Source organism: Anolis carolinensis, chromosome 6 (assembly GCF_035594765.1).
Source record: "Anolis carolinensis isolate JA03-04 chromosome 6, rAnoCar3.1.pri, whole genome shotgun sequence".
NCBI lineage: Eukaryota > Metazoa > Chordata > Lepidosauria > Squamata > Dactyloidae > Anolis > Anolis carolinensis.
The window spans coordinates 46,023,350-46,036,229 of NC_085846.1; the positions used below are offsets into that span (position 1 = coordinate 46,023,350).

The following is a 12,880-nucleotide window of genomic DNA, read 5'->3' on the forward strand; positions in this document are numbered from 1 at the left end:
TGGGGTTTGTTGCTCCCAAGTTTAAAATGAATAGTTTCCCCAATTTATGGAGGGGAAATTGTGGGAGTAGCCAAAAGTACCCTTGTTAGGGAAAGCATTACCTTTTGCTGACCAAGTTTTTACTTTGCCAGAACAATTTCTTTTTTATAAATAGCCTTTCTGAGCCCTTCCCTTCCTTCTGTGATATGTCTGTGCCTTGTGATGCATGAGAAAGCAAGGAGAGAAGGATTATTATTATTATTATTATTATTATTATTATTATTATTATTATTATTATTTTGTCATGTCTCCATGGTGTGCAGTCCTGGGAGTCATAGTTTTCCAAGTTTCATACCCTTCTCTTGTGCATTTACAGTATGGAATGAATGTCCATGCTCCCCACTTGAAATGCTATGGCTCCATGCAATGGAGTCCTCCTGGTCGACACCCTTCTCTGTGGGGCAGCAAAGAGGGGGGGGGGGGGGCAGAAGAGAGGGAGAATGAATGAATGAACGAACTACGACTTTCCCTCCCTCCCTCCCTCCCTTCCAGAATTGAAGGTACGTAACAGCTGACATTTCAAAGAGCCCTTCCACACAGCCGTATAACCCAGAATATCAAGGAAGAAAATCCCACAATATTTGCTTTGAACTGGGTTATCTGAGTCCACACTGCCATACATTCCAGTTCAAAGCAGAAAATGTGGGATTTTATTCAGCTGTGTGGAAGAGGCCACAGAGGGGAAGGCTTTTTTCAACAAAGAAGAAGGGGGGTAAGGTGGACGGGGCCAGATCTCTATAGTGTGAGGAATAAAAAACTCAAAATGTGGAGTACCACTGAGATGCATGGATACATTTAAGATGTGATGGAGGTAGGGAAATCATCAATTTCATTGAAAAACGAAGCTCTACTCAGCCAAGTGTTTCATTGCCTCAGTGTGATGAAATGGTTAGTATTGCATGTGTGAATGAAAATAAGAATTTCTCTCCCCCCTCCTCCCACCCCAGATTGCTGACTAGATTGCTCAGTGGTTTTTCAAAATTTGCACTCTTAATTCACAGTTACCTTTTGCATTACTGTCTTTCTACAACTGCTGCTATCTTGTTGGGAAGATTTTCGAAAAGCAGAAGGATCAGATGGGTTGTTTGTGCCCTGCTGTTCAAATAGTTTGCCATGGCGTTTCTGTGTATCTACACTTTGGCTCAGAAAGAAAAGAAAGACACAGTTTGTACAGAGAAGTGACCCGTATATTCTTGTTACAATCGTTGTTATTTGTTATCTAGTTAGCTTCGATTTATGATAGCTCTGTGAACGATATATCTCAAAGAACCTTGGTCATCAACAGCCCTGCTCAGGTCTTGCTAACTCAGGATGTGGCTTCCTTGATTGAACCAATCTACCTGGAATTTGACCCTCCCCTGTTCCAACTGATTTCCACCTTAGGATTATCATATATTCCAGGGAATTGTGTCATCTCATGTATTGTTTAGTCATTTTGACTTCCAGGCAGGATTTTCTCTAGAACCCATTTACTTGTCTTTCGAACAGCACAGGTTTCCATGGAACTCTCATCCAGAATCAAATTTTAAAATATTTAATTTGCTTCCTTTCAGTGTTTTTTATTGGCTTTCACATCCATACATAGAAATTTTACAGCGTATATCAGTCAGACTTTCCTTTTTTATGAGTCTCCCTGTTTTATATATAAAAACACACAGTTGACATAAACCATAATGGGTGTGTAGGTGCTCATTGTATTGGAAGATGCGAGAGATCCATTGGCATTTATAGTGTCTTGACAGGATGTCTTGAAGGATCTTATTCTTTAGTGAGAATAAGAAATTTCACAAATATTCTTCATATCTCAGCTGTAGATATGCTTTGTGCAGTGGCCTCCAGTTTCTGACCTCATGGACTATGGTTAGATCATAGCCTAGAAATGCAGCTGTATCGGAACACCATTCCAGCACATCAGAATCAAGAATATTGAGAATTTCTGCTTTGCGCAGAATTGCTGAACAAGCATGCTGAAATAATTTATTTTTCAGCAACAGACTCCAAGGACTTACTGAGTGTTAACTGACAGCTGGCTGGTTTTCAAGTAGGGTTTGTGCCATTCACTTTCCAAAGTATCATGGTAAGTTGCCAAATATCTGAAAAGATCTGGGCAGGCATCATATGCTGTATAAAGGCCAGTCAATTGAATAAGTGATCTACTGCAGCATTTCCAATAGGGTGATTATATTCTGTCAGCACTCTTTGTGAACAAATAATGAGAAAAACAATGATTCATTGCGGGAAAATTTTTGCATAAGTGTCTGTTTGCAAATCCTGGGAACTAGATTTATGATATATTTCACAGCCAATTTTACTATCATGTTTCAGGGCTTTGGGAACCCAGACTGTCTGAACAAAAGAAATTACTTCAGTTGCAGTAATGAGTTATTGAAACCTAAAGAAAGTGGAGGACAGAGGAATGTATTCAGTTTTACTTTCAAATAGTCTGTATAGGATTTTGTGGCAGAACCCTCTAACAACTCTGCAGAATGTTTGGCAGGGCAGATATCCCTTTAGAGACCTTCCTGGAGTCTTGAATGCTTTGACAGCAGTGTCATAGAGGTGCTGGCAAAAGGCCATAGATTCAGCCATGCAGCTTACAAAGCCCTTTTTTAATCACAAAAACAACTAAGCGGGGAAAGGATTATGGACTACAACTGGCCCTTCGTATCTAAGGAGTCAACAATCCACAGATTTAACCCTCCACAACTTGCAAATACTTTAGAAAAGATATTTTTCCAAAACAAAAACCTCTATATTGCATACATACATAAAGGACACTATTTTACTATGCCATTGTATATAATAGCACTTGAGCATCCATGGATTTCGGTATCCACGATGGGTCCTAGAACCAAACTCCAGCAAATACCAAGGTTTCATTGTATTTTGTTTTAGAAGAATGAATGAAATGCTTAAGACAAAGTATTCTTATTTTCTCATCCCTACATTTAATGATGTGATGCTGGGGATATGGGGATATGGAATAATTCAGAGGGCGGAGGGAGAATTGCAATCCTTAAAAGCTTTATAAAAACTACTTCTGTATACAGCATTTTGTTGTCCTCCCCTGCCCCAAAGAACGGTGGGTTCATGTCTAATGCATTGTAGCCAATTAACACATAGGGTTGAAGAAGCAGCGGAAACAAAATAATTTTCTTTGCAATACTAACATTGATGATTTCTTCTGTTTTTGTTAGGGTTTTGTTGTTCTGTTGCTCTTCAAACTGACAAAGTCAATGACATTTTTATAGTCTAGGTCAGGGGTTTCAGCTGCGGAGCCCTTTTTGATGCAAAGGTTTCTTGTGGGGCCCCAAGAAATGATTATATATTATATTATATATTAGCTTTGCCCGGCCACGCGTTGCTGTGGCTTTTCGTAATCTTTTGTTTGCCAGGTGGAATAGCACTGAATAGCCTTGCAGGCTGAAAGCCTGGCCGTTTTCTTTATATGGGAATCCTTGTTTGGTGAGCTGGAATACAATGAGTAGTCTTGTTGCAGCAGGTATGAATGCTGTTATTAGTCACCTTGATTAGATTTTAATGCCTTGTAATCTGAAAGGCGGTCTGCTTCCTGAGTGGGGTAATCATTTTTTGGGAGGTGTTAGCTGGCTCTAATTGTTTCCTGCCTTGTAGGTTCAAACCCTGGCTGATTCCTGCCTGGTGGAATCCTTTGTTGGGAGGTATTAGCTGGCCCTGATTGTTTCCTGCCTTGTAGCTTCAAGCCCTGGCTGATTCCTACCTGGTGGAATCCTTTGTTGGGAGGTATTAGCTGGCCCTGATTGTTTCCTGCCTTGTAGCTTCAAGCCCTGGCTGATTCCTGCCTGGTGGAATCCTTTGTTGGGAGGTATTAGCTGGCCCTGATTGTTTCCTGCCTTGTAGCTTCAAGCCCTGGCTGATTCCTGCCTGGTGGAATCCTTTGTTGGGAGGTATTAGCTGGCCCTGATTGTTTCCTGCCTTGTAGCTTCAAACCATGGCTGATTCCTGCCTGGTGGAATCCTTTGTTGGGAGGTATTAGCTGGCCCTGATTGTTTCCTGCCTTGTAGCTTCAAGCCCTGGCTGATTCCTGCCTGGTGGAATCCTTTGTTGGGAGGCATTAGCTGACCCTGATTGTTTCCTGCCTTGTAGCTTCAAGCCCTAGCTGATTCCTGCCTGGTGGAATCTTTTGTTGGGAGGTATTAGCTGGCCCTGATTGTTTCCTGCCTTGTAGCTTCAAACCCTGGCTAATTCCTGCCTGGTGGAATCCTTTGTTGGGAGGTATTAGCTGGCACTGATTGTTTCCTGCCTTGTAGCTTCAAGCCCTGGCTGATTCCTGCCTGATGGAATCCTTTGTTGGGAGGTATTAGCTGGCCCTGATTGTTTCCTGCCTTGTAGCTTCAAACCCTGGCTGATTCCTGCCTGGTGGAATCCTTTGTTGGGCGGTATTAGCTGGTCCTGATTGTTTCCTGCCTTGTAGCTTCAAACCATGGCTGATTCCTGCCTGGTGGAATCCTTTGTTGGGAGGTATTAGCTGGCCCTGATTGTTTCCTGCCTTGTAGCTTCAAGCCCTGGCTGATTCCTGCCTGGTGGAATCCTTTGTTGGGAGGTATTAGCTGGCCCTGATTGTTTCCTGCCTTGTAGCTTCAAACCCTGGTTGATTCCTGCCTGGTGGAATCCTTTGTTGGGAGGTATTAGCTGACCCTGATTGTTCCCTGCCTTGTAGGTTTGAAGCCTGGGTGATTCCTGGCTGGGCTAATGCTGTGTTGGGAAGTGTGAGTGAGGCGGTGTGTGTCCTTTTTGCCCCCTCCCATCAAAAGGGCCAGGAGGCCCACAGTTTGGGTGGGCAGTTTGGTCTCCATCCGACTCCCCCTCTCCCCAGGGTGGTGAGGGGCGGCGCAGGAAGAGTGGTGCGAACTGCCGCCTTTTTCAGCACGGTGTTTTCTGAGGCCTCAGGCGGCCACCTGGCCCTTTTTCACTCCCCCCCCCCCCCCGGTCACTTGGGAGACCACTTGGGTTTGTGGAGTAGTGTGGCGATTGTGGGAATAGCGACTCGCCGGTGTGCCTGTGGGCTCTTAATCTCCGGGGTGGTGTGGGGCGTGCTCCTTCTCGGGGTTTGGAGGACGGGTGATGGCGGCGGTGCGGGAAGAAGTGACCAAGGAGCCCCGCGGCCTCCCCCCCCCTCGCATCCAGAGGGCCGGGAGGCCCAGAGTTTGACTATCTAGTTTGGTCTCCAGTCAGCTTCCCCCTCCCCCAGGGTGGTGAGGGGTGAGCCAGGAGAGGCAACTGGGAGGCTTGAGCCCATGTTGGGCTGGCACAGCGCCCTGCAGGCCTGTTGCCGCCGGCAGTGCGACGGCTAACCCGGCGTCGAGGTCCAGGACCTCACCACCGGCTCGACTTGCTGTGAGTAGACCCGCCCCTTTAGGCCTAAATGGAATTCCCAGGCTTGCCTAGGCAGAGCGGCCAGCCGTGGGGGCTGCCTTTTTCCTACTCCTGGCACGTGGTGGCTCGGGGCTGTTCGGCAAGATGGCAGCAGCAGCGTTGGGGGCAGGTGCGGCCGTTGAGAGGTGGGGTGGGGGTTGTTCTGTCCGCGCACAGGCTCGCTTTTGGCGCAGGCGCAGATGGTTTGTTGCCTTTTTTGGGGGTTTTTAACCCCTTTTTAGGTTCCTGTTGTGTTTTTTTGTTGTATGAACCTGGAGGCAAGGCTTTTCCGTCGTGTTGTCAAGTTTGGTGGTTCTGGGGCGTATAGTTGTGTTGTTATAGTCACGGTGCCCACAACTTTATCCTTTTATATATATAGATTATATACAGTAGAGTCTCACTTATCCAACGTAAACGGGCCAGCAGAACGTTGGATAAGTGAATATGTTGGCTAATAAGGAGGGATTAAGGAAAAGCCTATTAAACATCAAATTAGGTCATGATTTTACAAATTAAGCACCAAAACATCATGTTATACAACAAATTTGACAGAAAAAGTAGTTCAGTACGCAGTAATGCTATGTAGTAATTACTGTATTTACGAATTTAGCACCAAAATATCACGCTGTATTGAAAACATTGACTACAAAAATGTGTTGGATAATCCAGAACGTTGGATAAGCGAGTGTTGGATAAGTGAGACTCTACTGTATAATGTATGTATATCAGGCATAGGCAAACTTTTTGATGCATTATGTTTTAAAATTTGACAGATGGGCTGGGCCAGTGGCAAATGGACAGAGAGTGTTTTTGTGAACAAATTGAAAAAAACATAAATTCCTATGCACACTGCACATTTCTCATTTGTAGTGTAAAGAAAGGAAGGAAGGGAAGAAAGAACAATACTTTATTTAAAATGAAGAACATTTTTAACCAACATAAACTTAACAGGATTTCAGTGGAAGACTCCCAAGGGGCCATCCAGTCCAACCCCCTTCTGCCATGCAGGAAAAGCATAATCAAAGCACCCCTTGAGTGATGGGGGGGAATCAGGTTTTGGAAGCAAGGAAGATGAGGGGGAAAGGATCAGGGTGGCGAGGGAGGTGAGGAAAAAAGGCTTTTGCCAGCAAGAGAGGTGGGGGAGGGGGGAGGAGCAGGAAAGAGGAGGGAAAGCTTAGAAGGGGAGCAGGGAGGAAAAGACAGAGGGAAGCACAGAGCTGCTAGGGTTCCACGGAGCATACTTTGAGAACCACTGATCTAGGTGTTCTTTACTGTACAGAGCCTCCTATCTAAATTATTTAGATAAATTACATTGAATAAAATGTAATTTAGAAATATCAGACATCATAGTTTTGTTCACAATCAAGTTATATACAGTATAATGCACTTTTCAGAATTTTGTTCTGGAAAAGTCTTTTCCCACAAATTAATAATTTCCAGACAGTTTTATATCTCTGTAGCTATAACTGTATGGGGAAGGGGTATAGCTTGGAAACACTTGTTTTAAAAGTTAAGCATGTTAATTAGAAAAGTGGATTTGTTAACACTGTTATTGACTTGTGTCTCCAAATCATTTCCGATTTATGGTAACCTCAAGGCAAACATATCACAGAGGTTTTGTGAAAAGATTTGTTCAAAGGGGGGTTGCTTTTGCTTCAATCCAAGGCTAAGGAAGTGTAACTTGTTTATTGTCATCCAGTGGGTTTCTGTTGCTCAGTGTGAATTTGAACCCTGGTTTCCAGTGTCATACACTGGAACCATCTAAATAATATACAATTTATTTATAAATTGTTTTGCAGGATGTTTAGCCGCCATTATTCGCTCTTTTTCTGCTAGCAGGCAAATATATTGTTATACTGTATTGATAAAATATATCTAAGTTTAAAAGATCTTTTGCTACTCACTGACTCAACTAGTCTTAACAGAATTATATACTCTTGTTTCCTTTTGAAACTTTTGTAATGGAATTCTTAGTTTTAATAGCATACCTTGTTTTTAATTGCTCTTTAATGTAATAATTCAATTACTTTTACATAGTACTGTTTTAATTCATGTTTCAATTAACTTTAGTTCCTGCACTGAGGGAAATATGGGATTTTAAATAAAATGAAAATTACTTTTAAATTATTAAATGTTAAAGTAATTGTTATGGGTAATGCATTAATGTTGTTAGTTAGCATATATATTGATGTGTAAGTCAACCTCATGTATAAAGCAAGGACTAAATTGTGGATTTTGATACGGTCTGTGGCTATGTCAAGGGTCATTACGTTGAGAGGTGTAAACACCAATGCCAGCTCAAGGGCCAGCTGTCCCTGGTTGTTGTTACCATTCTCAGGCATTCAGTCAAGGAAGCCATAGGCAGAGAGAGTAGAGGGAGTTAGTATTTCTTAAAGTTTCTCCCAAGATAGACCAAATCCTTGCCTCTTGCTCAGAGAAAAGGATGATTCCCTTTTAGATAAGCGTTAAAGTATAGTACTCACATTTACCCATGGATCCTTCAGCCCAGGATTTTTGGGTTGATTTTTTTACTCACATTCCACCCTCAGGGAAAGCGGCACTTAGATATCCAGCTACCTACCCAGAATTAGGAAGCTTTTTTGTGTCAGGAGTGACTTGAGAAAATTACAATAAAATTAAGAGTATACATGAAAAAAACAGACCATCCTTGTGGGACACTTCTCTCATGTCCCCGCATGGGGAGCTGGAGCTGACACAGGGAGCTCATCTGCACTCTCCCCAGATTTGAAACGGCAACCTTCCAGTCAGCAACCCAACCTTCAGGTCAACTGTCCTGCCTGCACAAGGGTTTATAACCCATTGCACCACCAGAATCTCCGGTGGCGCAGTTTGGAACTACAGTAATTTTATTTGCATTTCATGGTTAGGTGTTGGATGACCAAGAAGCTTATTGTCCCAAGTAATACAATGAGGTGTCTTGGCATCCTTTTCTCCTTAAGAAGAAAGGGAAGATAACCCTTCAAAATGAACTCTTATCTAGTGTTATCTAGTCTTTACACTACCTCCATGCCACATGGCTCTTCCAAAGGCCAAATAACAGTTCTAAGAAGCTTCTCAGAAGTATTTTGCGAGGTGGGTATGTTTAGCCTGCAGAAGAGAAGGCTGAGAGGAGACATGATAGCCATATACAAATATGTGAGGAGGGAGCAAGCTTGTTTGCTGCTGCCCTGGAGACTAGGACGCGGAACAATGGCTTCAAACTACAGGAAAGGAGATTCCACCTCAACATCAGGAAGAACTTCCTCACTGTGAGAGCTGTTCAGAAGTGGAACTCTCTGCCCCGGACTGTGGTGGAGGCTCCTTCTTTGGAGGCTTTTAAGCAGAGGCTGGATGGCCATCTGTTGGGGGTGCTTTGAATGAGATTTTCCTGCTTCTTTTAGGGGGTTGGACTGGATGGCCCATGAGGTCTCTTCCAACTCTACGATTCTATGATTCTATGTGGGGTAGGAACAGTATTTTGTTTTTATGGACCACAAATTAACATCAGAAGTACATTGTCTTTATTTGTTGTTTCATCAAGTAGTGAGATTGTTATGAGAAAATGTGAAGTTTAAATTTGTCTGCTTCAAACACTATTCAAACAAATGTGCAATTAATGGTTTGTTTGTCAAACAGCCAAATTGGATCAAACATTCTGAATTTGTACAATGGACCATGCCTTATAACCCCCACCGATATACCATTAATGTACTAATAGGCATTGTGCCTATGACTGATCCCTTTACTGAAATATGTTTTGCTAGGTCTGGGAATAAAAAGAAAAGTGCATTGTCTTGCCAGTAGATTTATTATTGGCCTTTGTAGACAAAAACAAAGTTCAGACAAAGCTTATTCTGGAGTCTCCCCAAGACTCCCTCTCTCTTACAGGCTATGAGTTCAAACTGTCTGACATTCAATTAAAGAATGGTATGCTGCAATAATTAGTTTTATATTCCTCCTGAAAAACTTCCAGACATGGGTTTCCGTATTCTTTTTCATCTGTTCCAGGCAATTGACGTTTGTCAGTAATACATAATGCAGAATACGTTAGAGATGAATTAGATAGGAGGTGGCTGTGGATGTTGTAGTCATTGAAAAATGGCAGTAGACACAAGAACAATTAAAAGGACAGCTAAACAGGAAAAAGAAACAAAGCCCCACATGACATTAAAGCTGGTAGTGTTGGGGAGATTATTGTCATCATTGTGAATAATAAACAAATAAATAAAAATAACCTTTACTGCCATTTTGCAATTATATGCACACATCTGCACCATCCTTCCATCCCAGTGCCAAATAGAAAGAAAATTTATGTGGACGTTCTTGTCTAGCGTTTCCCTTATAAATTTGCTCTTTAAAGTAAAACTTCAAGCAGAACAAGAAACAGCTATTGCTGCACAGCTTGGTTGTTTGTTTGTTTTTTTAAATTGATATCATTATGACCATGTTTTGTTGAAATGAATGTTGATGGTAGAAGTCAGATATAGTGAATCTGTGCCCTATCTGTGAAGGTTTGATTCCACGATGAATATGAAAAAAAACACAGATGATCAAGCCCCACATTATTAAATGGAAGCAATGTGAATATGCATGTTCGTGTTGGCACTGGCACCATGTAATAATATGGAATATACGATTCATAGTGAACATTTCTGGTTCAGAGTGTCTACAGTGCATATTTTAAAGATGTACAAAAAGAGCTGTACCACCCAATGTTATATGCGATTTTCTTCTTCAAACTGACCTCTTGTGCCATATCACAATTTTTGTTAAACTATCCTCAGTTACAAAATCAGTTCGTTATCACCGTGAAGCTATTTCTCTCTTTTTCATTGGATTAAGAAATATGGACGATTCCTTTCATCTTGTAGCGGTACAGCAAAATCAACACACAAAACAATCAACACAAATTTCTAGTCAACAGTACTGGTTCAGGGTTTGAACATATTATTTAGATTTAAATAAAACCAGAGATGTGAGATCAAAATTATTCTGCTATATTTTTCCATGGAGAATTTTCCAGAGTGAGGTCATACCTTATATGCATTCAAACTCTCACACATCTATCTTCATTCATAGTTCTCTATGCTGTTCTGACACCACCAATTAGATTAGCTAAATATAAGATATACATTCTAGCTATTATTCTGAGACAAATATTAAGAAATTCTAGTACTAACAAATGAACACACTTCTAAGTTTATTCCTTTTTCACTAACTCTCTTGCTTCTCAGTCAGTCCAAAAGACAAGCAGTTACGACAAAATGTAATAAGTTGCTTCATTTATATTTGTTTCTCAAATCTCAATTAAAAACATTCCTGTTTTCCAAAGTTCATTCAGGTGTTAAATGTAATAGAATATATACAATCTCTTAACATTTTTGCAAATATGTTATCATTCTGATTTTAGAGAGCACGTGCTATTGATAATAGTACTGTAACATCTTCCTCAACCATAGCATCATCACGCCACCATAACATATAATTTAACCAATATAAGTTATGTAGAACTTAATGTGGTCTTCATTTAGACTCTTAAAAAGGAACTGTCATTGAATTTTGTATCTTTAATCAATCAACAATTATTATTTTTTTCAAAATAACTAAACTTCTAATAAAGACAATAAAATTTAAGGTGCAATTGAGTACATGTTTACATGAAGTAAATCACATTGAACTTAATTTGACCTAATTCTTAATAGACATGCATGAGACTTCATTGTTACTTAGTAGCACCCTAGAATCATAGAATAATAGAGTTGGAAGAGACCACATGGACCATCTAGTCTAACCCCCTGCCATGCAGGAAAAGCACAATCAAAGTATCCCTGACAGATGGCCATCCAGCCTCTGTTTAGGTTTCCAAGGAAGGAGATTCAACCACACTCCGAGGCAGAAAGTTCCACTGTTGAACAGTTCGTATGGTCAGGAAGTTCTTCCTAATGTTCAGGTGGAATCTCCTGAACATTAACCCTGTATCTGCAGTATTAATTACTGAGAGCTGTCACTGAGAACCGTAGAACTATTTTGTAGTATTCGGACCACAGGCCATAGTTTGTGGACCCCTGTACTAAATCTAAGTGTTGCAGCATCACTTCTATTCTTGGTCTAATGTTTTTTATCTAAAAAAAATTCAAATATGTATACTGAATTGTATTTATTACTGATCTGGGGAATTCACTACTATAAAACGTTTTCTGGTTCTGTTTTATTCTGTCTTCAATAATCCATGTAATTCTCTATATGATTGATTTGAGAAATGAAGATGATAATTAATCTGTAACTAAATCATTTATTTTTAATTATTATTTGTTTATTTTTATTCTTTTACAGAAAAACTTTACAACTCCAATGGACGGGAGCTGAGGCGTGCACTCTTCTCCTTGAAACAAATATTTCAAGTAAGTAATAGGTATAAATGCCCAAAAGGTATCAGATGCTGTCTCACTTTGGAAGTTAAACAGGGCCAGTCTATGGATGGGAGACTACCCATGAATACTAAGTGCTGAAGGCCAGATTTCAGTGGAAGAAATTGGAAAAACCATCTTTGGGTATAATTTGCCTAACAAAACCCTATGTAATTTGTGGGGTCACTATACGTTGAGAGAGAAAAAATGTTCTCTTAACTTTATATCTTTAATTCTTCCACAGTACATATGATTCTAAGCTAAGCAACTCTAATTTATTTATTTATCTTCATTATGTAGTTATGTCTACAATCTCACCCCCAAGGCAGTTTATCCAAAGCTTGGAAGTACATGTTTCAAACAACATCAAAATATCAGTCAAGGAAAAAAATACATTTACTGAGGAAACTGGCATGCTATACTTTCTGAACATACATACAGTAGAGTTCCAGTTATTCAACATAAATGGGCGGGCCGAATGTCGAATAACCGGATCTGACAGATAATAGGGAAGCCCTTTTATCTGGCAAGCCTATTGAAGGAAGAGCCCCGTACGCAGTGCTAGGTAGATAGCAAGCTACCTAGCAACGTGCAGGGACACTTCTCTAAGCCGAGTGCTCGCTGCCCCCCCCCTTGCTAGGCGCCCGTGTGCGTTGCTAGGTAGATAGCAAGCTACCTAGCAATGCACACAGGCACCTCCCAGAGGGCAGTGTGGCAAGCACTCAGCTTAGAGAAGTTGCTAGGTAGCTTGCTATCTACCTAGCAACACGCACGGGTGCTTTCCTAAGCCGAGTTCTCGCCCCTTGGGAGGTGCCCCTGCACGTTGCTAGATAGATAGCAAGCTACCTAGCAACGCGCACAGGCGCCTCCCAAGGGGCGGGGCAGCGAGCACTCGGCTTAGAGAAGCACCTCTGTGGTTGCTAGGTACCTTGCTATCTACCTAGCAACGTGCACGAGCACTTTCCTAAGCCGAGTGCTCGCTCCTTGGGAGGCGCCCCTGCGCGTTGCTAGGTAGATAGCAAGCTACCTAGCAACGCACA

General features: G+C 41.5%; 1 protein-coding gene across 10 annotated transcripts in view; it reads left to right on the plus strand.

The window, feature by feature from the left end:
- Positions 1-12,880, plus strand: part of fhod3 (formin homology 2 domain containing 3) — a 326,788-nt gene that overhangs the window by 136,337 nt on the left and 177,571 nt on the right. For all 10 annotated transcript variants that reach the window (XM_062984260.1, XM_062984262.1, XM_062984267.1 and 7 more), the window contains exon 4: positions 11,767-11,834. In XM_062984260.1, coding sequence (XP_062840330.1) covers positions 11,767-11,834 — 68 coding nt within the window. The remainder of the gene's footprint in view (positions 1-11,766; positions 11,835-12,880) is intronic.